Below are 24,531 nucleotides of genomic sequence, written 5' to 3'. Positions count from 1 at the left end.
AGAACAGAACAGCGACTACAGTCACAGACCTGCTAGTGAGAACAGAACAGAGACTACAGCCACAGACCTGCTAGTGAGAACAGAACAGACATTAAAGTCACAGACCTGCTAGTGAGAACAGAGCAGAGAGACTACAGTCACAGACCTGCTAGTGAGAACAGAACAGAGAGTACAGTCACAGACCTGCTAGTGTGAACAGAACAGAGACTACAGTCACAGACCTGCTAGTGTGAACAGAACAGAGACTACAGACACATACCTGCTAGTGAGAACAGAACAGAGACTACAGTCACAGACCTGCTAGTGTGAACAGAACAGAGACTACAGACACATACCTGCTAGTGAGAACAGAACAGAGACTACAGTCACAGACCTGCTAGTGACAACAGAACAGAGACTACAGCCACAGACCTGCTAGTGAGAACAGAACAGAGACTACAGTCACAGACCTGCTAGTGAGAACAGAACAGAGACTACAGTCACAGACCTGCTAGTGAGAACAGAGCAGAGAGACTACAGTCACAGACCTGCTAGTGAGAACAGAACAGAGACTACAGCCACAGACCTGCTAGTGAGAACAGAACAGACTCTACAGTCACAGACCTGCTAGTGATAACAGAAGAGACTACAGCCACAGACCTGCTAGTGGGAACAGAACAGACTCTACAGTCACAGACCTGCTAGTGAGAACATAACAGAGACTACAGTCACAGACCTGCTAGTGAGAACAGAAGAGACTACAGCCACAGACCTGCTAGTGGGAACAGAACAGACTCTACAGTCACAGACCTGCTAGTGAGAACAGAACAGAGACTACTGCCACAGACCTGCTAGTGAGAACAGAACAGAGACTACAGTCACAGACCTGCTAGTGAGAACAGAGAGAGACTACAGTCACAGACCTGCTAGTGAGAACAGAGACAGACTAGAGCCACAGACCTGCTAGGTAAAACAGAGAGACTACAGCCACAGACCTTCTAGGTAAAACAGAGAGAGACTACAGCCACAGACCTGCTAGCGAGAACAGAGAGAGACTACAGCCACAGACCTGCTAGCCACTAGAGAGAACAAATCCATAAGAGACAGTGACAGGGCATTCTCTGAGAGCTGTACAAGAGACACAGTCAGGTCACTGAGCTCTAGCTTCTGAGAGGTTCCTGTTTGGTGTGAGTAGGTCAAAGTTGAATTTATTGTAATTCACAATGCTACATACTATCCGCACTAACCATACTATTTGTGACGTAAACTGAGTAGTGTAGTATGCTTATTAGTCAAAGTATGGATAGAGTTAGTAAGCCAAAAGTTTGCGGATGTCGTACTACATTCGCCAAAATACGAAGTTTACAAGGAATGGACACTATTTACGTAATGCAATTCTTCAGAAAATGGGCGTGGCTTTACAACGTTCTCAGATTTGAAGAAAATGGCGGAAAATATGCGGCGAGATCAGATATAACAATGTGTTGCTTTAACTAATTATGACAAATGTTAAGAACATTTTGAGTAATGTAATAATGTAATGACTTTTCAAAAAAGTTATGTTGGCTGACAATTTGATAACTACACTGTCCTTACGAAGCGCATAGCATATCATTACAGCAGTATGTACCGCTCTCTTTTTTGCTACCTATTGGAACATTAGTTGGTTACATCAAACTTGCCAGTATATTTACTTTATGCTATCTAACTAACTATCCAATGTGAATTGGGTTGATTATTCACGTCATTCAGAGTTTAGCAAAATGGTGTAGTCGTTCGTTCGGGTCCGTTCGTAAACTCTAAATCTACTCCGATTTCAAAGCGCTCTCGCCTGACTGACAGAGGCTGAGCTCAGAATAACTGATGAATTTGCGAACACTCAACACCCATTGAATGTGGCCGGTGCCAGTAAACGTTGGCAGAAACAGGTAATTCAATTGTTGCCAACAGCATAGTCACTAACGCTCTGGTTAACATGAAAACTGCCTAACCAGCTAACTAGTCAGAGGTAGGTCTTCTCTCATTTGTGTCTGGAAGAAGCCAATGACTGGAGTGGAGAGGTCTGAACACTCGGATCAACCCTACTCCTCGGCCACAGCGTCCTGTGTACGCTCTCAATTTATAAATGACAATCTGACAACGCCCTGAATACACGAACGCCCTGAGCACACTCTGGCACTCCAGATTGAATTTACAAACACACCCAAAGTCTAGTAATTTGTTATGCTAACAAGCTAGCAAGAAGTTGCATAGCAACAGCATCAACTCCCGGTAGACAGGCGAAGAGCTAGTACCCTCAACCAAAAGGATATACTAAAATTACGGTATACTAAAATGAACTAATAGCATATAGTATGTGTTATATACTAATTCCTGCCTCTCCTCCCTCCCTACTCTCTTCCTTCCTCTCTCCCTCCTACCCCTCTCTTCCTGCCTCTCCTCCCTCCCTACTCGCTTCCTTCCTCTCTCCCTCCTAACCCTCTCTTCCCTCCCTACTCTCTTCCTTCCTCTCTCCCTCCTACCCCTCTCTTCCTGCCTCTCCTCCCTCCCTCCTCTCTTCCTTCCTCTCTCCCTCCTACCCCTCTCTTCCTGCCTCTCCTCCCTCCCTACTCTCTTCCTTCCTCTCTCCCTCCTCCTCCTCTCTTCCTGCCTCTCCTCCCTCCCTCCTCTCTTCCTTCCTCTCTCTCTCCTCCTCTTCTCTTCCTGCCTCTCCTCCCTCCCTCCCTCCTCTCTTCCTGCCTCTCCTCCCTCCCTCCTCACTTCCTTCCTCTCTCCCTCCTCCTCCTCTCTTCCTTCCTCTCCTCCCCATACTCTCTTCATTCCTATCTCCCTCCTCCTCTCTTCCTGCCTCTCCTCCCTCCCTACTCTCTTCCTTCCTCTCTCCCTCCTCCTCTCTTCCTGCCTCTCCTCCCTCCCTCCTCTCTTCCTTCCTCTCTCCCTCCTCCTCCTCTCTTCCTGCCTCTCCTCCCTCCCTCCTCTCTTCCTTCCTCTCTCCCTCCTCTTCCTCTCTTCCTGCCTCTCCTCCCTCCCTCCTCTCTTCCTTCCTTACTCCCTCCTCCTCCTCTCTTCCTGCCTCTCCTCCCTCCCTCCTCTCTTCCTTCCTCTCTCCCTCCTCCTCCTTTCTTCCTGCCTCTCCTCCCCCTACTCTCTTCCTTCCTCCCTCCCTCCCTCCCTCCTCCTCTCTTCCTTCCTCCCTCCCTCCTCTCTTCTTTCCTCTCTCCCTCCTCTCTTCCTGACTCTCCTCCCTCCCTCCTCTCTCCCTTCCTCTCTCCCTCCTCCTCCTCTCTTCCTGCCTCTCCTCCCTCCCTCCTCTCTTCCTTCCTTACTCCCTCCTCCTCCTCTCTTCCTGCCTCTCCTCCCTCCCTCCTCTCTTCCTTCCTCTCTCCCTCCTCCTCCTTTCTTCCTGCCTCTCCTCCCCCTACTCTCTTCCTTCCTCCCTCCCTCCCTCCCTCCTCCTCTCTTCCTTCCTCCCTCCCTCCTCTCTTCTTTCCTCTCTCCCTCCTCTCTTCCTGACTCTCCTCCCTCCCTCCTCTCTTCCTTCCTCTCTCTCTCCTCCTCCTCTCTTCCTGCCTATCCTCCCTCCCTCCCTCCTCTTCCTTCCTCTCTCCCTCCTCCTCCTCTCTTCCTGCCTCCCCTCCCTCCCTCCTCTCTTCCTTCCTCTCTCCCTCCTCCTCCTCTCTTCCTTCCTCTCCTCCCTATACTCTCTTCCTTCCTCTCTCCCTCCTCCTCTCTTCCTGCCTCTCCTCCCTCACTCCTCTCTTCCTTCCTCTCTCCCTCCTCCTCCTCTCTTCCTGCCTCTCCTCCCGCCCTCCTCTCTTCCTGTCTCTCTCCCTCCTCCTCTCTTCCTGCCTCTCCTCCCTCCCTCCTCTCTTCCTTCCTTACTCCCTCCTCCTCTCTTCCTGCCTCTCCTCCCTCCTCTCTTCCTTCCTCTCTCCCTCCTCTTCCTCTCTTCCTGCCTCTCCTCCCCCCTCCTCTCTTCCTTCCTCCCTCCTCTCTTCCTTCCTCCCTCCCTCCTCTCTTACTTCCTCTCTCCCTCCTCCTCCTCTCTTCCTGCCTCTCCTCCCTCCCTCCTCTCTTCCTTACTCTCTCCCTCCTCCTCTTCTCTTCCTGCCTCTCCTCCCTCCCTCCTCTCTTCCTTCCTCTTCCTTCCTCTCTCCCTCCATCCCTCCCTCTCACTGCTCTCTCCCTTCCTCTTCTCTCCCTCCTGTCTCCTTTCTTCAGGTTATGCTCCAGTAACAGGGATGTGTCACCCAGTGAGGAGCTGTACTCTGAACCATGAGGATGGCTTCTCTTCTGCCTTTGTGGTAGCACACGAGACGGGACATGTGTGAGTACACACACACTCAAACACACACACATACACACACACACACTCAAACACACACACTTAATCACAGACAGGCACACTCACACACTCATACTCACACACAAACACTCACACACACTCAAATGCACATAAATACACACACACACACACACACACACACACACACACACACACACACACACACACTAAAACACACATACTCACACACACACACTCAAATACGCGTACTCACACATACACATACACGCACACTCACACACATACACACACACACACACACACACACACTGTATCGACTTAATCACACAATTTAAAAAACATTCTATCCACCATAACACATTGAAGTAGACCCATACGCCTGTTCCTCTGCTCCCCCCTCCCTCCCTCCCTGCCTCTCTCTCTCCCCCAGGCTGGGTATGGAACACGACGGCCAGGGGAATCGCTGTGGAGACGAGGTGCACATGGGGAGCATCATGGCCCCGTTGGTCCAAGCTGCCTTCCACCGCTTCCACTGGTCCCGCTGTAGCCAGCAGGAGCTAGGACGTTACCTACAGTGAGTCTATCACACACCTACTGTATACACACACTTACACACGTTACAATCCAAACAACGTGTTTGCCTTTCCACTAGAACTGAATGACTCCAGACCACAAACAAACTATAGGAACTCCACTCTGTTAGGTCTGCCAGTGTTCAGCATACAGTTCTCCAATATGAAAACTCATGCAGCCTGAGGAGGGGTGCTGAACTGAAATGTTGCTGTTCCCAACAATACAATACAAAATATATTAAAACTACCACTCTCCTTTATTCACTGAATAAGAAACCACTGCTAGCTCATATATCTTTTGACTCCTCCCCCAGATCCTACGACTGTCTCCGTGACGACCCCTACGAACATAACTGGCCATCCCTGCCCAGACTTCCTGGTCTGCACTACTCCATGAACGAACAGTGTCGCTTCGACTTCGGTGTGGGCTACGTAATGTGTACCGCGGTAAGAATTCCCCAAAGGAACAAGTGGTATACTAACACATCTACTAACTATATATTAATACTAATATATACGTATATATGTCACCAGGGAAACAAGTATCTATTGCCACCTAACGGTCCTAACGTCTCCCACAGTTTTACCATTTCTCAGTATTTGTAAAGCCACTTCAGCACCACTTCACACTTTCAGTCCCCACTGATGCAGTAGGGTGACTAGGGTTACATCCACGCCTGGATAGAATGACTCCTCACTCCTCACTGAATTAAGTCCCTACTGACCTAAGTCCCCACTTGAATAAGTATTTTCCTTAAAGGATCTTGACACTGACTGAAGAGCTCATCTTTTTTAGACAGGCTGTTCAAGAGCTGTTCTGATTGAGAGTTGAGCTGACCTGCTCTTTGCTTTGCACACGTTGCTAGATTACCCTGTATTCTGTTGTCAACCCATTCTTTAGCTGCAAAAGGTGAGCCAGGCTGGAACACAGGTAAGGTTACCCCCCCCCTCCCCCACACCCCCCCCTCGGAGCCATGTGGCCGTTTTTTTTTTTTCCTCTGATTGATATCAGTGTCGTCGTCGTCGTTGTTGCAATGTTACTCGTAAAAAAAAAAATGTATTTAGTTCTGCCCATCGTCACATTATTGTGCCTGGCATGTGTACTGCAGGATTCTAAACATAATCTCTGTTTCTGGTTCCTACCAAAGAGAAAAAAGTAAAACGCTGGATTTGTCCCAAACAGCTTTCCTGGATCTCATAGCTAGACAGAGTCAACCAAAGCAAATGAGCTCAACCCTGACACACGCATGGCACCTTTTACTGTAAATGTGTGTGTGACTTTTTGGCCGTTCAGAAAGACATATTGGCATGTAGAACATAGGTAGAAAAAGGGTGGAAAGAAAGAGAGAGAGAGAAGTTTCCAGACAGAAAGAAAGGTCTGGAGCAAAAGCTGCTTTTCTATGTTCGGGTTTAGGATCCTGCAGTGTCGCGTGCCAGCTTACCAAGTCATCAATGCCAACCAACCATCAGGCTGACTTTTGACCCTGCTGTAACCTCAACTGGAGGGGTTACCTGAGGTCTTTCTGGGTAGGGAGTCTGGCTCGGCTCTGTTATTGTGGCAAGGGGGACAGAGGGGGGAGCGGAGGGAAACAGCTGAGAGAGAAGAGAGTTTGTCACAGATCTAAGATCAGTTTATTCTCCCCAGCATCCTTACCTGAACCATTAGGGGCATAGAATGAAAAAGGACAACTTTATTCTTCTCTGAACCAATGATCGGTCATGTTGACCATTTTATATTCAACTTCTGCCCTCCTCTCTGACCCCACAGAGCTGCAGGGTGTCTCAGTCAGAGTCTCTCTCTCCTCATCCTCTTTGGTTGTGTCGGCATGCTCTCTGGCTTCCTGTACAGCCGTGTTGTTGTAACAGTGAACCAGTGATGGACTACTACAGTACACCGCCGTCTGGACTCCTGTGGATGTTATTATTTTGTATATTTTCTTGTACATGTGCAGTCAGTGGTACATTTGATTTTTTATCTCTGGTGTAGTAGGTCTGAGGTGATTTCTGGAATGTTCTGTGATGCTAGCTACTCCCAGTGACTGGTGTGCATATCAGACAGATCTGTTCTTTCTTGTGATTGTTGCAGGTCACCTGTCTACTCTGGTGATATGTTAAGGTCCTGGCTGTGTGTGTATAATGTGAGAGGGCGTGTGTGTGAGGATGTCTCTCTCTCTCTGTCCATTGCAGTACCGAACATTTGACCCCTGCAAGCAGCTGTGGTGCAGCCACCCTGACAACCCCTTCTTCTGCAAGACCAAGAAAGGACCGCCCATCGACGGAACCATGTGTGGGGACGGGAAGGTACACTAACATAAGCACGGACGCATGCAAACACACACACACGCACACGCACACGCACACACACACACACACAGACACACACGCACACACGCTCACGCACGCACACACGCGCACACACACACACACACACACGCGCACGCACGCACGCACACACACACGGACACAAACACACACACAGACACACACGCGCACGCACACGCACGCACGCACACACACACACACGCACGCACGCACGCACACACACAGACACAAACACACACACACACGCACACGCACACGCACACGCACATGCACACACAGACACAAACACACACACACACACAAACACACACAAACCTACATACATTATAATATTAATATTATACATACTCACACACACCACAGTAATGGTAAACATTTTTGCTATCTGACAGTCTCTCCCCTTTCTCATCCTATCACAGCACTGCTTCAAAGGTCACTGTATCTGGCTGACCAATGACATGATAAAGCAGGATGGTGGGTGGGGCGTGTGGAGCCAGTTTGGGTCCTGCACTCGTACCTGTGGAGGAGGGGTGCAGTTCAGAACCCGCGAATGTGACAACCCCAGGTACATAAATATCAACTATTGAGAAGTCTACCTTTCCATGGTATCATAGTGAAAAGGTGTTAGATCTTGTCATTACAGAACATAACCAACATGGTATCATTGCTATCCATCACATTGTGATGGTTTTGCAAAAAGATGTGCGTCATCACTGTTCACATCGACCTTGTTTAACATTTCTGCCCCTCCCTCTCTCTCTCTTCCCTCTCCCCCTGTCCTCCCTAGGCCTGCTAACGGAGGTCGTACCTGTCTGGGTGCTAACCACCAGTTCCAGCTGTGTAACAGCCAGGAGTGTGAGGAGCTGTACAGTGACTTCAGGGAGGAGCAGTGCCGTAGGTTGGACACCGAGTTTGAGTTCCACAACAACAAACACCACTGGCTTCCTTATGAACACACCGAACGTAAGTAGCCTACACACAGACACAGACTTCCCCAAATGGTCGGTTGGGATGGAGACACTTGCGGTACTCCAATCGGCTCCTTTTGCTTTGTGGCCAAAGTCTGTTGTATCTGCTGTAGAGATTGCTTGGAGGCAGATTGAGAGTTATGTTATGGTCAACGACAGCTGGTTTTCTGCTGAGCAGTGTGAAAACACCTATATTCAAAAAGAAAACTCTTGTCTTTCAACCTTTCTAAAACAACAAACCCTTTCCTGAACCCATCTGAAAAAAAACTATATTTGAACTCTCTCACTCCACCTAATCACACTGATGTCATCTGAGCTCTTTTCCAGTCTCTCTCTCTCTCTCTCTCTCTCTCTCTCTCTCTCTCTCTCTCTCTCTCTCTCTCTCCAGCCAGCTGTTGTGAATCACAGAGCATATGTTTAAACCATCAGAACTCAGAAATAGGAATCCCATCTCTTCTTTCTCTCCATGTCTCCAAAAATTCCCTTCCGTCATCTAGAAGTGTGTGTGTGGGTCTTGCGGATCCACTCCTTCTAAGAGGAGGTGTCAGTGCCTCCTCGCTGAGTATTACCTGATGGTCCCAGTAAAGGGCAGAGCTCGAGGAAAAACGCTGACGCGTCTCTCTGTCTAATCCAGGGTCACAGTAGACTATGCACAGCGCTGCGCACAGGATAACAGTCCCCACGCTAAATTGTTTTTCTTTACATTGTAATTTCTAAATGCCATTCTTTTGAGAAAGGCCTTCCCATGGTCTTTATTTGAGCTCAAATTACTCAAGTATGTGGGGAGAGAAAAGGAATGAAAGAGAAGGGGGGGAAAGGTGTAGGTAAGGAGAGAGGTTGGAATGAATTGCATTAGGGTGTTGTCATCTCCAGGGTTTAGAGATGTGAGAACAGGAGTCCATCTGTGTTGAAATCCAGACTTTGCTCCAGATCAAATAATCAGTTATGCCTGTTGTGAAATACTGTTGCTAACCTCCTCCTAACAATAGTTTAAAAAAAAAAACACTTTACAGGCGCTGATTGTTCCAGCTGCTTTGGTCATCCAGGGTCCAGCTGGTCAGGGGGATCAGTCAACCTTCTCACCCAGAGAACTCTCTCTCTCTCTCTCTCTCTCTCTGGGATGATCTATGGTGTCGGCCCCCTCCCTGGGGACTCTGGCTGGAAGATTGAGGGAGTGAGGGACTACGTAATGGAATAGCATCACCATTAGTGGACTCCCGTTTCTAATACTTTGTCATATCCGTAAAGTAATCACAGTTCATTCTGAAATCCGCGTACAGAAGACATAGTCATCTCAGATCACACAGTGATTCTGCGGCTAGCTAAGTCTAATCTGACTCAATAGGTCATGTGTACAATCAAACAATAACTGTTGCAGCAGTTAGACATACACATTGAACTGTCGAATCCTCCTTAAAGCTAATCTCAAGTGCCATACTGTACATTATAGCCATGGCATAGTCGGGGTAGACACACGTCTGAGAGATTACATAAACACATACAGGCTAGACAAAGACCCTCCATGGCTTTCTCTATGCTGTGTCTTTATTGTAGAGGATATATGCTAGGCCTGCCTTGTACTCTTAAGTGATTTACCTGTTTAGTATCGATCCAGATCTCTAACAGTATGTTGTCATAGTTCTGCATATGGGTCTGTTGCTGACTATATGTAAATATAGCATTGTAACGTGTGTGAAATATAGCATTGTAACGTGTGTGTGTGTGTGTGTGTGTGTGTGTGTGTGTGTGTGTGTGTGTGTGTGTGTGTGTGTGTGTGTGTGCGTGTATTGTGCAGCTAAGCAGCGCTGCCACCTCCATTGCCAGTCCAAGGAGACCAGAGACAAGATCAACATGCAGAGGCTGGTCCAAGACGGCACGCTCTGCTCATATAGAGACCCCTACAGCGTGTGTGTGCGTGGGGACTGTGAGGTCAGTCTGTGTGTCTGTGGGTTGTTTTAAGGTTATGTGGGGTTACACAGTGCTAGTCCATTTTGCAACCCAAATGATGTGTGTGTGACTGTGTGAGGTGTCAGTGTTCATAACTTTGTGAAGTGTGTGGGTCCATATTAAGTCTAGGTGTGTGTCTTTGTGTGTGTGTGTGCATACACGTGTGTGTTGCAGAAAGTGGGCTGTGACGGCGTGGTAGGGTCCTCCCAACAGGAGGATAAGTGTGGCGTCTGTGGAGGAGACAACTCCAGCTGCAAGATCATCAATGGCAACTTCACACGAAGTGCCAAGAAACAAGGTACATGCACACCATCACCTAATCACTGGCAGGCAGAGACCAATGAGGTAAAGTGGAGCTCAGTTGTCAGATCCTGGAACATGAGAAAACAGATCAGGAAGTGAGATAGATGAGGTTGTTTTCCTGGCCTGGGTCATCCTCCGATGATGACGATGAGCCCCTGGATATCTAACGAAAGAGCCCCCTCTACTGGTCACAGAGAGACAATGAGCTGGTCAGAGTCATGTCCAAACGCTATGCCAGGACGTCCTATTAAATCCTTATCATCCACCTGAAATAAGGAAGAAACTCATTTTTCTACATTTCCTGGACGACTGTTGTTGACCCTGGCTGGCAAAACTTACAGCAGCACAGTTAAAGTCTTATTTGAAGCAAGTAAAAAGTCGCTACATGAACCCTGTGTTCCTCAGACGAACACTAACGTTTAGTGAAAATGTATCCTGACCAAGTTGAAGAGACATCTGTGGGTGTCTGAACCTTATGGCAATGTGTTTGTTTTCCTTTCAGGTTTCCTCAAAGTACTTGAAATTCCCAGAGGGGCCAGACACCTACTGATCCAGGAGATTAAGCCAACAGCCCACATCCTAGGTGTGATGTGTGTGTGCGTGCCTGTTTGCGAGTGCTTGTGTGTGTGTGTGTGTGTGTGTGTGTGTGTGTGTGTGTGTGTGTTCCAATATATAATTCCACCTCCCTCCCCAGCGGTGAAGAACCAGGCTTCAGGACAGTTTTTTCTGAACGCGGAGGGAGACCTCCCAGAATCCCGTGCGGTCATAGAAAAGGGCGTGGAGTGGGAGTATGTGAATAATGGCCACGACAAGGAGACACTACAGACGAATGGACCGCTCAGACACGGGGTCCTAATCATGGTACGCACACACAGAAACACACACACACACACACACACACTAACACTGACAAATGTAATACCTACTGTTGTCTCCCTGTGTCCAGGTGCAGTCCCATGGAGATGCCAAGGTGACCTTGTCCTATAAGTACATCATCCACATGGACCTTCTCTCTGCCATAGAGAACAACATGCTGCTGGATGACACCTCCTTCTACGAGTGGGCCCTGAAGAAATGGTCCTACTGCTCCAAGCCCTGTGGGGGAGGTATTTTACAGTGACACTGCTTACACAGGAAGACACTGGGGAACATGAGGGGAGTTTTGGATGAGGATCTATTTGTCTAACGGATGTTTGTGTGTGTTGTGCCTGGAAAGGTAAGCAGTATACCCGGTACGGATGTAGAAGGAGAGCAGACAGTAAGATGGTCCACCGACGCTACTGTGAGAACATCAAGAAGCTTCGCGCCATCAGCAGAGACTGCAACCAGAAGGAGTGCTCCCAGCCCATGTATGTATGGATGGGTGGTTTAGATGGATGTTTACATAGAGAATGGCCCCGTACAATTTCACTCCTTCTTCCCTACACTGTGAGCCTGTCAACACCAAAGAGGTTAAAGAGGAAGGGGCTAGTGATCAAAATGTCGCCAGGTCTAAGATGTATGTCTTTGTCTGTGCTTCCCTCTAACTCTCTGTTCTATGTCTGTCTAGCTGGGAGGATGGTCCTTGGGAGCCGTGCAGTAAGACGTGTGGAAAAACGGGGTACCAGATGAGATCTGTTCGCTGTGTCCAGCCCTTAGACAACGGCAACAAGCGCTCCATCCACAGCAAGTATTGCAACGATGACCGTCCTGAGGCACGCAGACCATGTAACAGAGAGCTCTGCCCTGCACAGTGGAGAGTAGGGTCCTGGACACAGGTAGGGATGGATGGGGGCTGGGGGTGCTGGGAGGGTGGGAGGGTGGGACCAGGTGTGTAGGGGTGTCTGGGACGGTGGGACCAGGTGTGTAGGGGTGTCTGGGAGGGTGGGACCAGGTGTGTAGGGTTATCTGTGAGGTTGGGACCAGGTTTGTAGGTGTGTCTTTGAGGGTGGGACTAGGTGTGTAGGGGTGTCTGTGAGGGTGGGACTAGGTGTGTAGGGGTGTCCGTGGGGGTGGGACCAGGTTTGTAGGTGTGTCTGTGAGGGCGGGACTAGGTGTGTAGGGGTGTCTGTGAGGGTGGGACTAGGTGTGTAGGGGTGTCCGTGGGGGTGGGACCAGGTTTGTAGGTGTGTCTGTGAGGGCGGGACTAGGTGTGTAGGGGTGTCTGTGAGGGTGTTTTGTAGGCATGTAGGTATGTGTGTGTTGTTGTGTAGGTGTGTGTGTTGTTTTGTAGGTGTGTAGGTGTGTGTGTTGATTTGTATAGCCTATTCCCACACGCTTTTCTGTTTTGTGTGACCACAGTGCTCCGTGACGTGTGCCAATGGGACACAGCAGAGGCAGGCGTTGTGTCACACGCGTGACAACACCATCGGTCTGTGTCTGGACAGCAAGCCAGACACCATACGCATATGTCGCCTGATGCCCTGTCCCAGTGAGTATTATGGCCCCATTATAACTCATCGTATTTAGTTCCCTTGTGCCACTACTTTCCAGCAGCATACCACCCTGCATCCCACTGCTGGCTTACCTCTGAAGCTAAACAGGGTCGGTCTTGGTCGGTCCCTAGATGAGAGACCAGATGCTGCTGGAAGAAATGCTGGAGGGCCAGTAGGGGGCCCTCTTTTCTCTGGTCTTAGAAGATCCCAATGTCACAGGGCATTGAAGGAGACCCTGCCCTGCGCAGGTTGCTGTCTTTCAGATGGGATGTTAAGCGGATGTCTTGACTCTCTGTGGTCATTAAAAATCCCATGTTATTTATCGTAAGAGTAGGGGTGTTAACCCCGGTGGCATGGCTAAATTCCCAACCTGGCTCCATTCCATCATGGCTACCTAATCATCCCCCTCATTCCTAACTGGCATATATCACTCCTCACCTCTCCACATGATAGCTGATGTTTGGTGGTTGCTGGCATCATCCAGGTGGGTGCTACACATTGGTGGTGGATTTTTCCCCCTACTATGTTTAGAAATCTAATCATTATTCTTTATTATTACTACTGATTGGTGTACTAAGGTAATGTAAAATAGACAGTAGAAGTCTCTCCTGACTCATAGTCATTTCCCTCTCTGATGTTTTTCCCTCCTTGCTCCATCTCCAGGAGGCTCGTCAGACCTGAATAAGAACGGCAACATCCTGATACAGTGGCTGTCCCGTCCAGACCCAGACTTGCCCTACCAGAGGAACACTTCACGTAAAAAACCATCCCTTTATAGCTCTGGGCCCGGCCTCCGGTGCATGGCTGTCCTGACCTGGACCCTGACCTCTCTCTCTGTCCTCTTCACCCTGCAACAGGCCTGGGCAAGGGGTCCTGGGGGCAGGCTCACCCCCTGACCACCCCCCCCCACCCCCACCCCTGTGTCCGTGCCTGTGCCCGCGCCCGCGAGCGAGCGCCAGCTTTTCGCTTCTCTTTTGGGGGGTGTGCGTCTCTCTCTCTCTGTGTGTGAGACAGCTCTGATTGGGGGAGGTCTCTGGCTCCTGTGTGCTGATTGGTTGGTTGGTTCTCTCTTGCTCTGTCTCTCTCTTCTCTTATCTCTCTCTCTCTTTTGTGGAGCATTGTGTTGTAACCGCTGGCCAGTCCAAACTAAACGAAAAACAATTAAACATTGAAGAGAAGCTGGAAATGGAAAATGGCGAATAGGTTTGATTGGCGGCTCTTAGTGGTGTCGAAGAGCCAGTGAGGTGTGAGCCCACCTCTCTGTTTGGCGGCCATGTTTTGAGTGAGCTAGCTGCAAGATGTCATGGGTCACGCTCCTGAGATGCGGCTGTGATTTTTTAGGGGGGTCACCACGCCGCCATCGTCCGTGGTGACAAGTGTGAAATTAACGAAGAGAAAAAATATATAAATAAAAAAGAAGTGTAAAAAGAAAAGAAACTAAAGCTTTATTGTGAATGTGATCTTGTCACAATGAGGACATCTTTGCTAAAGTGCTCATCTCACATCCTGGTTCCATTCTAGAATGACAACGACGGTTTATCTCGTTCTAGGTCCCATTCTCAGACTGACAGGAACTCAGCACAGGGACAGGAGGTGACACAAACCAACACTTTTTAGGAATATTATATACGGAGCTGTTGGGTGAAGAGGTCAAGAGTGCAGAAGAGTAAAAGGCTAATGAAAACAGGGTAGTTTTACCATGTGAGGTTGCTTCCGATTTCACCATCTCATCAGACATCCTCTCTTTGACTGTTATATTAAAGTTCAACAACTGCAGCTTATTTATGCTTGCAAACTTTAAAACAAATACATCTATAAATATATTTGTATACAGTACCAGTCAAAAGTTTGGACACACCTACTCATTCAAGGGTTTTTCTTTATTTTTACTATTAAATAATAATAGTATAATACTAGAATAATAGTGAAGATATCAAAACTATGAAATAACACATATGGAATCATGTAGTAACCATAAAAGTGTTTAAAAAATCTAAATATATTTTAGATTCTTCAAAGTAGCCACCCTTTGTCTTGATGATAGCTTTGCACACTCTTGGCATTATCTTAAGTAGCTTCACCTGGAAGGCTTTTCCCAACAGTCTTGAAGGAGTTCCAACATATGTTGAGCACTTGTTGGCTGCTTATTCTTCACTCTGCGGTCCAACTCATCCAGAGCCATCTCAATTGGGTTGAGATCGGGTGATTGTGGAGGCCACATCATCTGATGCAGCACCATCACTCTCCTTCTTGGTCAAATAGCCTTTGAGGTGTGTTTTGGGTCATTGTCCTGTTGAAAAACAAATGATAGTCCCACTAAACGCAAACCAGATGGGATGGCATATCGCTGCAGAATGCTGTGGTAGCCATGCTGTTTAAGTGTGCTTTGAATTATAAATAAATAATAGGCAGTGTCATCAGAAAAGCACCCCCACACCATCACACCTCCTCCTCCATGCTTCACAGTGGGAACCACACATGCGGAGATCATCCTCTCACCTACTCCGCATCTCACAAAGACTCATCAGACAAAAGTACAGATTTCCACCGGTCTAAAGTCCATTACTCATGTTTCTTGGCCCAAGCAAGTCTCTTCTTCTTATTTGTGTCTGTTATTAGTGGTTTCCTTGCAGTAATTCGACCATGAAGGCCTGATTCACGCAGTCTCCTCTGAACAGTTGATGTTTAGATCTGTCTGTTACTTGAACTCTGTGAAGCATTTATTTGGTTCTAATCTGAGATGCAGTTAACTCTAATGAATGTATCCTCTGCAGCAGAGGTAACTCTGGGTCTTCCTTTCCTGTGGCGGTCCTCATGAGAGACAGTTTTGTCATAGCGCTTGATGGTTATTGTGACTGCACTTAAAGATACGTTCAAATTTATTTTTATTTTCCGTATTGAATGACCTTCATGTCTTAAAATAATGATGGACTGTCGTTTATCTTTCGTTATTTGAGCTGTTCTTGCCATAATATGGCTATCTTCTGTATACCACCACTACCCTGTCACAACACAACTGATTGAATCAAACGCATTAACCTGTATAGGACCGCTAGCGGAACCCCTCGCCAACAGCCAATGAAATTGCAGGGTGCCAAATACAAATCAACAGAAATCTCATAAATCTAATTTCTCAAACATACAAGTATTAGGCATATTAGGCACCATTTTAAAGATAAAATTATCGTTAATCCTGCCACAGTGTCTGATTTCCAAAATGCTTTACAGCGAAAGCTCCACAAACGATTATGTTTGGTCATCACCAAGCCACAGAAAAACCCAGCCATTTTTCCAGCCAAAGAGAGGAGTCACAAAAAGCACAAATAGAGATAAAATGAATCACTAACCTTTGATGATCTTCATCAGATGACACTCATAGGACTTCATATTACACAATACATGTATATTTTGTTCGATAAAGTGCATATTTATATCAAAATTATCTCATTTTACATTGGCGCGTTAAGTTCCAATAGTTCTAAAACATACGGTGATTGTGCAGAGTGCCACATGAATTCACAGAAATACTCATTATGAATGTTGATGAAAATTCAAGTGTTATGCATGGAACTTTAGATACACTTCTCCTTAACGCAACCGCTGTGTCAGATTTCAAAAAAACTTTATGGAAAAAGCATAATCTGAGTACGGCGCTCAGAGCCCAAACCAGCCAAAATGAATATCTGCCATGTTGCGCAGTCAACATTAGTCAAACATAGCGTTATAAATATTAACTTACCTTTGATGATCTTCATCAGAATATACACCCAGGAATCGCAGTTCCACAATAAATGTTTGTTTTGTTCGATAATGTCCATCATTTATGTCCATTTATGTCCAAATAGCTTATTTTGTTAGGGCGTTTGGTACACAAATCCAAAAGCGCGTTCAGGTCCAGTCGGACGAAAAGTTCAAAAAGTTATATTACATGTCGAAGAAACTTGTCAAACTAAGTATAGAGTCAATCTTTAGGATGTTTTTTATTATAAATGTTCAATAATGTTCCAACCGGAGAATTCCATTGTCTGTAGAAAAGCAATGGAACGCAGATCGCTGTCATGTGAAATGCACGTGACCGGCGCATTTCTGCCAGACCACTGACTCAAAGAGCTCTCATCCGATCCCACTTCACAGTAGAAGCCTGAAATAACGTTCTAAAGACGGTTGACCTCTAGTGGAAGCCTTAGGAAATGCAACATAACCCATATTCCATTGTGAATTCGATAGGGCCTGAGTTCAAAAACTACAAACCTCAAATTTCCCACTTCCTGTTTGGATTTTCTCTCAGGTTTTTGCCTGACATATGAGTTCTGTTATACTCACAGACATCATTCAAACAGTTTTATAAACTTCCGGGTGTTTTCTATCCAATACTAATAATACTATGCATATATTCGCATCTGGGACAGGAGGCAGTTCACTCTGGGCATTCTTTTCATCCAAAAGTGAAAATGCTGCCCCCTATCCCAAAGAAGTTTTAAGAAGGAAAGAAATTCCATAAATTAACTTTTAACAAGGCACACCTGTTAATTGAAATGCATTCCAGGTGACTAACTCATGAAGATGGTTGGGAGAATGCCAAGAGTGTGCAAAGCTGTCATCAAGGAAAATGTTGGCTACTTTGAAGAATCTCAAATATAAAATATATTTGAATTTGTTTAACACTGTTTTGGTTACTACAAGATTCTATATGTGTTATTACGTAGTTTGATGTCTTCACTATTATTCTACAATGTAGACAATAGTACATATAAAGGAAAACCCTTCAATGAGTAGGTGTGTCCAACCTTTTGACTGGTACTGTATATATACTGTATATGAAAATCTATATGAGTAACAATAATCTGAATAATAATAATGTTTTACCATGAATAAGCTGTAGTTCATTATAACCTACAGACTGCTATTGATCACTTCGATCCTTGACTGTTATGTGTATTTTTTGTTATTTATTTGACATGAGTAATACAGAAGTTAATATAAGGGTAAAGTGTCAGGGGGGGGGAAGAGGTATAGACCTACATTATGCAGCACTTGGTCAGTTAGTTGCTGCTCCATTTTTTTCAGATGGATGGGGTTTACTGTTGCTCCTTATTTTCTTTAGGGAAAGGATCACATTTCTGTCATGCACATTTGCATCCCTTACGTGTGTGTGTATGTGTGCAAAGGTGCATGTCTGTCGGTCTGTCTGTCTGTCTGTCTGTGTGTGTGTGTGTGTGTGTGTGTGTGTGTGTGTGTGTGTGTGTGTGTGTGTGTGTGTGTGTGTGTGTGTGTGTGTGTGTGTGTGTGTGTGTGTGTGTGTGTGTGTGTGTGTGTGTGCGCGTGTGTGAGTGTACTTTCATGCAGGCTTCTCGTAGACATACAACTCTGGAACAGAAATACCTCATAAACCTTCATTTGAAAGCATCAGATCTTGTTTTTCCTTTTGTGATGAACATTAAACACATGAACAATGCCTTATCTTGGATTGAATGTAATGGCATTTATCTGTGAAAGAGAAGGCTTTACTCATCAAAACCTTTGTTAATCACTTAAAGGCAGCTTCAAACTAACAGGCAAACACAGGCAAACCATCAGAACCTGCAACATGCAAAAGGTTTGGACCGTGGTCTGACCACCGGGTACGGTTTACGAAGGGCCCAGGGTATCGATCGACACTGAGGACAGCATCTAGAAAAGCACTTCAGTCTTATCATTGCATTGTGATCACATGTTTCTGTTGTGACTAGTAGCGAGCTATCCGATGTTTTGTGCTGGAGTCGGATGGTAGGAGGCCAATGAAGCTAGACCTTGCAGTGCGATACTGTATATAACGTTGGTGTTGACTATATTTAATTATGTTCATGACTGTTATCTTCTTACTTATGGAAAAAAAATCTATAATATTCTATACTATGGGTAACTGTTTTGTGGCTTCACTAGCCTGCTGGGTGGGGCTGGCTGACGTTGGACGGACGTTGGATTGACGTTGGGGAAACATTCAGAAGGACTATGTGCACTACGTCTATATGCACTTTGATTTATCAGGGAAAAATGTATTCATGTTTTGTAAATGTTTCATATGACACTTAAACGTGCCAATCCAGTTTTTACATCATTCATCATGGAGAATTCTGTATTTTATTTATTCAACTTCAAATCTATTTATTCATTTATGTAAATTATTCATTTGACTTCTTATCAATTGAATAACTAAACGAATTGATTGGTTTACTTCCCAGTAATGAAGTGTTTTACCAAAGTGACTGTGAACTTGTACCTTTCGATACAGTTGATTTATTTTTCTTAAGACAATAATATATCTATATATTGAGGGGGGAGTACATCTCATTGTTTAAGTTCCTGTCGTTATCAACTGCAAAGTTGTATAAATAAAAATAATGTTTTAAAATGCGCTCTCACTCTCTCCTCCTGAGTTTGTGATGGTTTGACTTGGTGTGAGGAGGAGCACATTACAAACTACCAGTATAACACAACTCAAAGATTGCTCCAACCTTACAAAGGGTAAAACATTGTCTTATAAAGTGATATTGCCGTGAATAATGAAAGACAGATTAAAGAAGATCAAGCCTCTTATCCTGCATAAAACATATTAACAAAGTTATATTGATATAGTATGTTTACACTAATCTGAAACAAATAAAGAAACACATGAGATGTCAGAAACATTTAGTTTGGTCTGCAAAGAGACGAGCAGTGTTGGGGAAGCTACTCTAAAAAACCAAGCTAACAATTACTTCACACTAAAAAAGGTGAAGCTACACTAAACCTTAAGAAAAATATAGTTTACTAAACTAAAGTTACTGTGAAAAAGTAGTTCAATTCATCCAAACTACTTTGTGAAAAATTATCATTTGTAAATCAGAAATGTCATAGACTAGAAATTACAAGAAAATATCACTTTTGGGTCATATGTTAACAGAATGTGTAATTCAGACGACAATTGTTTCAAGTGAGAATTACACAGGTGTCGAAAAAGAAAGAAAAGTTTTGCCTACTTCACCCATATATACTTGTTTTAAGGAGTGTGTTGTTCCAGTAGTTAGCTACACCGCTACATGGCAAAAAAAATAAAAATAATAATTTTAAAAAATACTACCTAGATTTTAATTTAGTTCAACCACCACAAAGCTACTGCACAATGTAGTTAAATTACTAGTTGAACTACATGTAGTTAACTACTCCCCAAGACTGGAGCCAGGTTACTGTTCCAGCACCACAACAACAAAGAACCCACTCCGCTCTTCTTTCCTTTTAGTTGCTATGGACTAATCTATTGACTCTGCTGTCCATGCTGCTTGGGTCTTCTCCTTCTTCTTCTTCCTCCCTGCTCTAGTTGTTAATGGTCTGGCTTTACTACCTCTACTACTTTACTGGACCGTTTCTAAACACAACACTCCCACAGCGCCATCTCCAGCCCCGCCCAGTCTCAGCTCTGTGTTCTCTCCCCCACAGGCAAGCAGCGTTGTCATGGAGACAGATCAGTGTTCTGTCGCATGGAGGTGCTGATCCGCTACTGCACTCTGCCTGACTACAAGCGCATGTGCTGCAAATCCTGCAGCAATGTGACGGACAGCAGCCTGAGCACCACCGCCCCTCCCCGGGTCACAGCTGTCCCCCTGCCTCGCCCCCGGCCTCTGCCTCAGCCCAAGGACAACAACACCCCCTTTCAGGGAACGGTTCATCCAAGAAGTACAACACATATACCTTATACTACGCCACGCCCAATGAGCACCACAGACACTTATACAACACCCCACCCATACTACACTACATACCCCATCCCCATGACCCCAGAGCGCAGTGTGACCCGCAGAGACACAACCAGGAAGTACCCCTCATTCACCCTCTCCACCAGCACCAGCATATACACTACAACTCCAAGCCGCCCTTTCACTGATATCTCCTTTGTCAGCAACGACACCACAGGTGGATCAACCACCACTCCCGGTAGCCTATTCTCCATGGATGATGTCATAAAGCCAACTGAAACCAACTACTTTGAGGATGTCACATCGCCCAGTGGAACCGTCCCATACACTGATGTCACAATGCTCAGTGGAACTACTGTCCCCAGCGATGACATCATAGATATGACCACCCCTGATTGGCCGGATTGCACAGAGTACATATCTGTGAGGGCCACTGTTTCCATAACAGAGCAAACGGCTGCCCTGCCTCCCACAACAACCATCGCCACAATGACAACAAAAAACAAAAAACCCACGTGGCCACCAAGCCGCCAGGAGGAGACCAGAGAGAACAACTCCATCGATGATCCCTACAACCGTGTCATAGGAGTGGACAACGACATCTCCCAAAACAACTTGATCCCCAGACGAAGCCGTGTGTTCCTCAGGGAGAGAACACGGAACAAACGCATCCAGGAACTCCTGGAGGAGAAGAGGAACTTTCTGTTGAGGATGAAGCGGGCCCACAGGGGCACTGTGTGATTACCTTTGACCCTTACCTTCCCCTTTCTCTTATAGAGATTTACCTACGTCTGCTAACAGATTGGAGTTATTATTTAACCCTTAACCTGCCTTGGTGCTCTCTATCAGGCAAAGACCCACCACACACCCAGAGCCACGGTACAGACATGCCACCCTGTTGTTTTACACACACACACCAGCCAGCCACACGGCAAACTGAACTATGTGGAGAGAGAACCAAAGCCAGATGTTTGCACTGTTGTTTTGAATAAAAGCTGTTGGTCTTGTTGTACGACTGAGAGTAGAGCCAGATGAGATTTGGACCGTACATCCTCCTGGAACCGTACCACAACAGGGGGAACTTGTATCTCTCCAAACCTCCCCCAGTGTGCTTAGGTTTCAGAGCAAGGCAAATACAGTAAAGGTGTATTCTCTTTCATAAGCAGCACATACCTGGATAAGCTCGGGTTGTGAAACGTTGGACTTTCAGGACATTCATGTTGATAAAGCTCAAAGTAGATTTTATTTATTCTATTTAAATGAAGTCTTATTCCCAAGCACCATGCCAGGACCTAGGTAAGCTTGCTCATCCCGAACAAGTCTAACATGCCATGTTAGATTACAGCCTATGACTGCAGTTGATATGCCCCCTTCTTTGAGTCAAACAGACATGAATACCAGTCTGGTCCCATTGAATGAGACAGGTTAGATAGGAAGTGTCCATATGTGTCTTTGTCTAGGGGTACGTCCCTAAGGGCCCTGGTCCGAAGTAATGTGCTGTAAAGGGAATAGACTAGGGTTGATTGCCGAGGTTTACCGGGATTTACCGCCCAAAACCACTCCTTTTTCTCTGGATAAATAACTGCAAGAAACCTGTAAATCATAATAAATTATTTATATGAACAGCATTGCATGAAATGGAACTGTTACATTATATGCAATGTCTAAATGTGGCTTCTCTACAGCCTCTGCATGATGAATAAACGCTCAGGGTGGGGACAGACCCATCTCAGTGTGGAGCGCAGTTCACAATGCATGTATACCTATCATCTCATTATGGTAACTTGTGACAGGTAGGCCTACATTTGCTGCAGCCTAGCCTATGCTACAGTAAAATAAAGACCGAATGCATGTCTAATCTCCATCTGGCTTTCGGGGGTCACCTTGTTTTTATAATTGTAAAGATTATTGTATTTTTTATTGCAGCTACAGAGTTTTAAAACAGCCTATCAGTCGAATATCGTTGCTTTAAGTCAGTGCACGCAAGAGCTCTCTCTCGCAGTCTTTCTCTCTCTCCATCAACTCAGATCAAAACAGATCATCCTGTTCTAGATTGATATATAGCCCTATATATAGATGTCTTAGCCTACCTCTTTCAGGTAATACGTTATTTTCAGCCTTTGGTTTAGCTAATTGATGATGGGTTATGCATAATAAGGTTCTAATTTATAGCATCTGTCTCTTGTGCACAATTTGTAAGCACCTGTGCTCCACTAGCCTCTCCTTAGCTCTTGGCAGTGGTGGAAAATGTACCCAACTGTCATACTTGAGTAAAGGTAAAGATACCTTAATAGAAAATAAAATATACTTAAGTATCAGAAGTACAAGTATAAATCATTTCAAATTCCTTATGTTAAGTAAACCAGATGGCACCATTTTCTTTTTTTCTTTTTTCTTATTTACGGAAGCCAGGGACACTCCAACACTGACACATTATTTACAAGCATCGCATGTGTGCTCCCAAGTGGCTCAGCGGTCTAAGACATCTCAGTGCTAGAGGCATCACTACAGACAACCTGGCTCAAATCCAGACTGTATCACAACTGGTTGTGAATGGGAGTCCCATAGGACTGTGCACAGTTGGCCCAGCATTGTCTGAGTTTGGCCAGTGTCATTGTAAATAAGAATGTGTTCTTCTCTGACTTGCCTAGTTAAATAAATGTGTGTTAAGTGAGTCTGCTGGATCAGGGGCAGTGGGGATGACCAGGGATGTTTGGTTGATAAGTGCTGAATTTAACTATTTTCTTGTCCTGCTAACCATTCAAAATGTAACATGTACTTTTGGGTGTCAAGGGAAATGTATGGAGTAAAAAGTACAATATTTTCTTAAGGAATGTAGTGAAGTATAAGGAAAAGTAGTCAAAAATATAAATAGTAAAGTAAAGTACAGATACCCCCAAAAACTATATAATTAGTACTTTAAAGTATTTTTACTTAAGTACTTTACACCACTGTCTAAGAGATATAGATATGCATCAGGGTACTAATTATATATATATATATATATATATACCCTATTATATTTCAAAATTAAAATCCAATTTGCTAGCCTATTCTTGTAACTTTGTAGGCCACAGGTGCTGCACCATAATCGAATGTTCTCTTCTGCTTTATCAAGATTTGAACAATGTGCCTTTCTGAAGGCACAAACCTTCTGAATCAGGGTACTGTACTGGGCGGAAAGACGCTCTGGAGGTTTGGAGATATAAAAACAGACTATGCCATCAGTTCACCAGAGGTACATAGCAATAGTCTGCAGTGGCCTTCTCTCCTTTCGTCTCCTTTACCTAGTCTGCACGGATGAGAAAGAGTTGGAATGGTGAAAGGAAATACCTGGTGGATATCTATGGTTGTGCATTCATGATTTCCCCCTTCAGATCTGTGCAAATGGAGGAAAGGAGATACAGAGAAGAATCGTAGTTTAGACTATTGGGATTAACCCAAGTATCTCATATCCCCCAAAATATCCCTTCTCCTGGTCAGGTAAAACGCTGGAAGCTAATGGGTTAGCGCAGTGCTGCCAATGCCATGTCCATTACACATCTACTGTATGACTCAGTGGGTTCTTTTTCACATGCTCCTTTCTGCTGCTTCTCAATGTCAATGAACAAGGGCTCTGGGGGACTATGGAGGGCCATTACTGACAACTATATTGGATTTTAGTGGTGCTCTATTGGATTACGTGTGATTTGTAAATGATTTCATGGGCTCCATTTTATCAAACCTAATGGAATGGTAAATCTGAGTGCAGGCTGGAGCGCTGTATGTTCAGGGATGTGTCAGAAATATTTTTGCTATTTTCACTATCACAATTATCTGTGCACTCTCTGCCATTGGCGTGAAAGGCCTGGGTTTTGATGAATAAGCAAGTTGTGGGTGTGTCGAGACTTGGCCCCTCACCGGCCAATCAGAACGTGCTCCATGCGAAAAATATGGTTGCTTCAAGTTGTGTATTTACGGTCTTTATAGTTTGTTAAATGGCTTACAGAAACGAAATAACAGCATGTA

At 45.4% G+C, this 24,531-nt stretch overlaps 1 protein-coding gene across 1 annotated transcript in view; it reads left to right on the top strand.

Moving 5' to 3' along the window:
• LOC139391013 (A disintegrin and metalloproteinase with thrombospondin motifs 2-like) overlaps positions 1-22,387 on the top strand; it is a 200,727-nt gene extending 178,340 nt beyond the window's left edge. Inside the window, exons 7-22 of the mRNA XM_071138476.1 lie at positions 4,201-4,306; positions 4,716-4,859; positions 5,172-5,304; positions 7,045-7,158; positions 7,599-7,744; positions 7,967-8,142; positions 9,943-10,076; positions 10,269-10,392; positions 10,900-10,980; positions 11,092-11,258; positions 11,344-11,503; positions 11,614-11,746; positions 11,947-12,154; positions 12,678-12,807; positions 13,475-13,567; positions 20,267-22,387. Coding sequence (XP_070994577.1) covers positions 4,201-4,306; positions 4,716-4,859; positions 5,172-5,304; positions 7,045-7,158; positions 7,599-7,744; positions 7,967-8,142; positions 9,943-10,076; positions 10,269-10,392; positions 10,900-10,980; positions 11,092-11,258; positions 11,344-11,503; positions 11,614-11,746; positions 11,947-12,154; positions 12,678-12,807; positions 13,475-13,567; positions 20,267-21,264 — 3,047 coding nt within the window. The 3' untranslated portion in view covers positions 21,265-22,387. The remainder of the gene's footprint in view (positions 1-4,200; positions 4,307-4,715; positions 4,860-5,171; positions 5,305-7,044; positions 7,159-7,598; positions 7,745-7,966; positions 8,143-9,942; positions 10,077-10,268; positions 10,393-10,899; positions 10,981-11,091; positions 11,259-11,343; positions 11,504-11,613; positions 11,747-11,946; positions 12,155-12,677; positions 12,808-13,474; positions 13,568-20,266) is intronic.
• Positions 22,388-24,531: the final 2,144 nt, after the last annotated feature.

This window comes from Oncorhynchus clarkii, chromosome 31 (genome assembly GCF_045791955.1).
Source record: "Oncorhynchus clarkii lewisi isolate Uvic-CL-2024 chromosome 31, UVic_Ocla_1.0, whole genome shotgun sequence".
Taxonomy (NCBI): Eukaryota; Metazoa; Chordata; class Actinopteri; order Salmoniformes; family Salmonidae; genus Oncorhynchus; species Oncorhynchus clarkii.
This window is presented reverse-complemented; position numbering and strand designations above follow the sequence as displayed.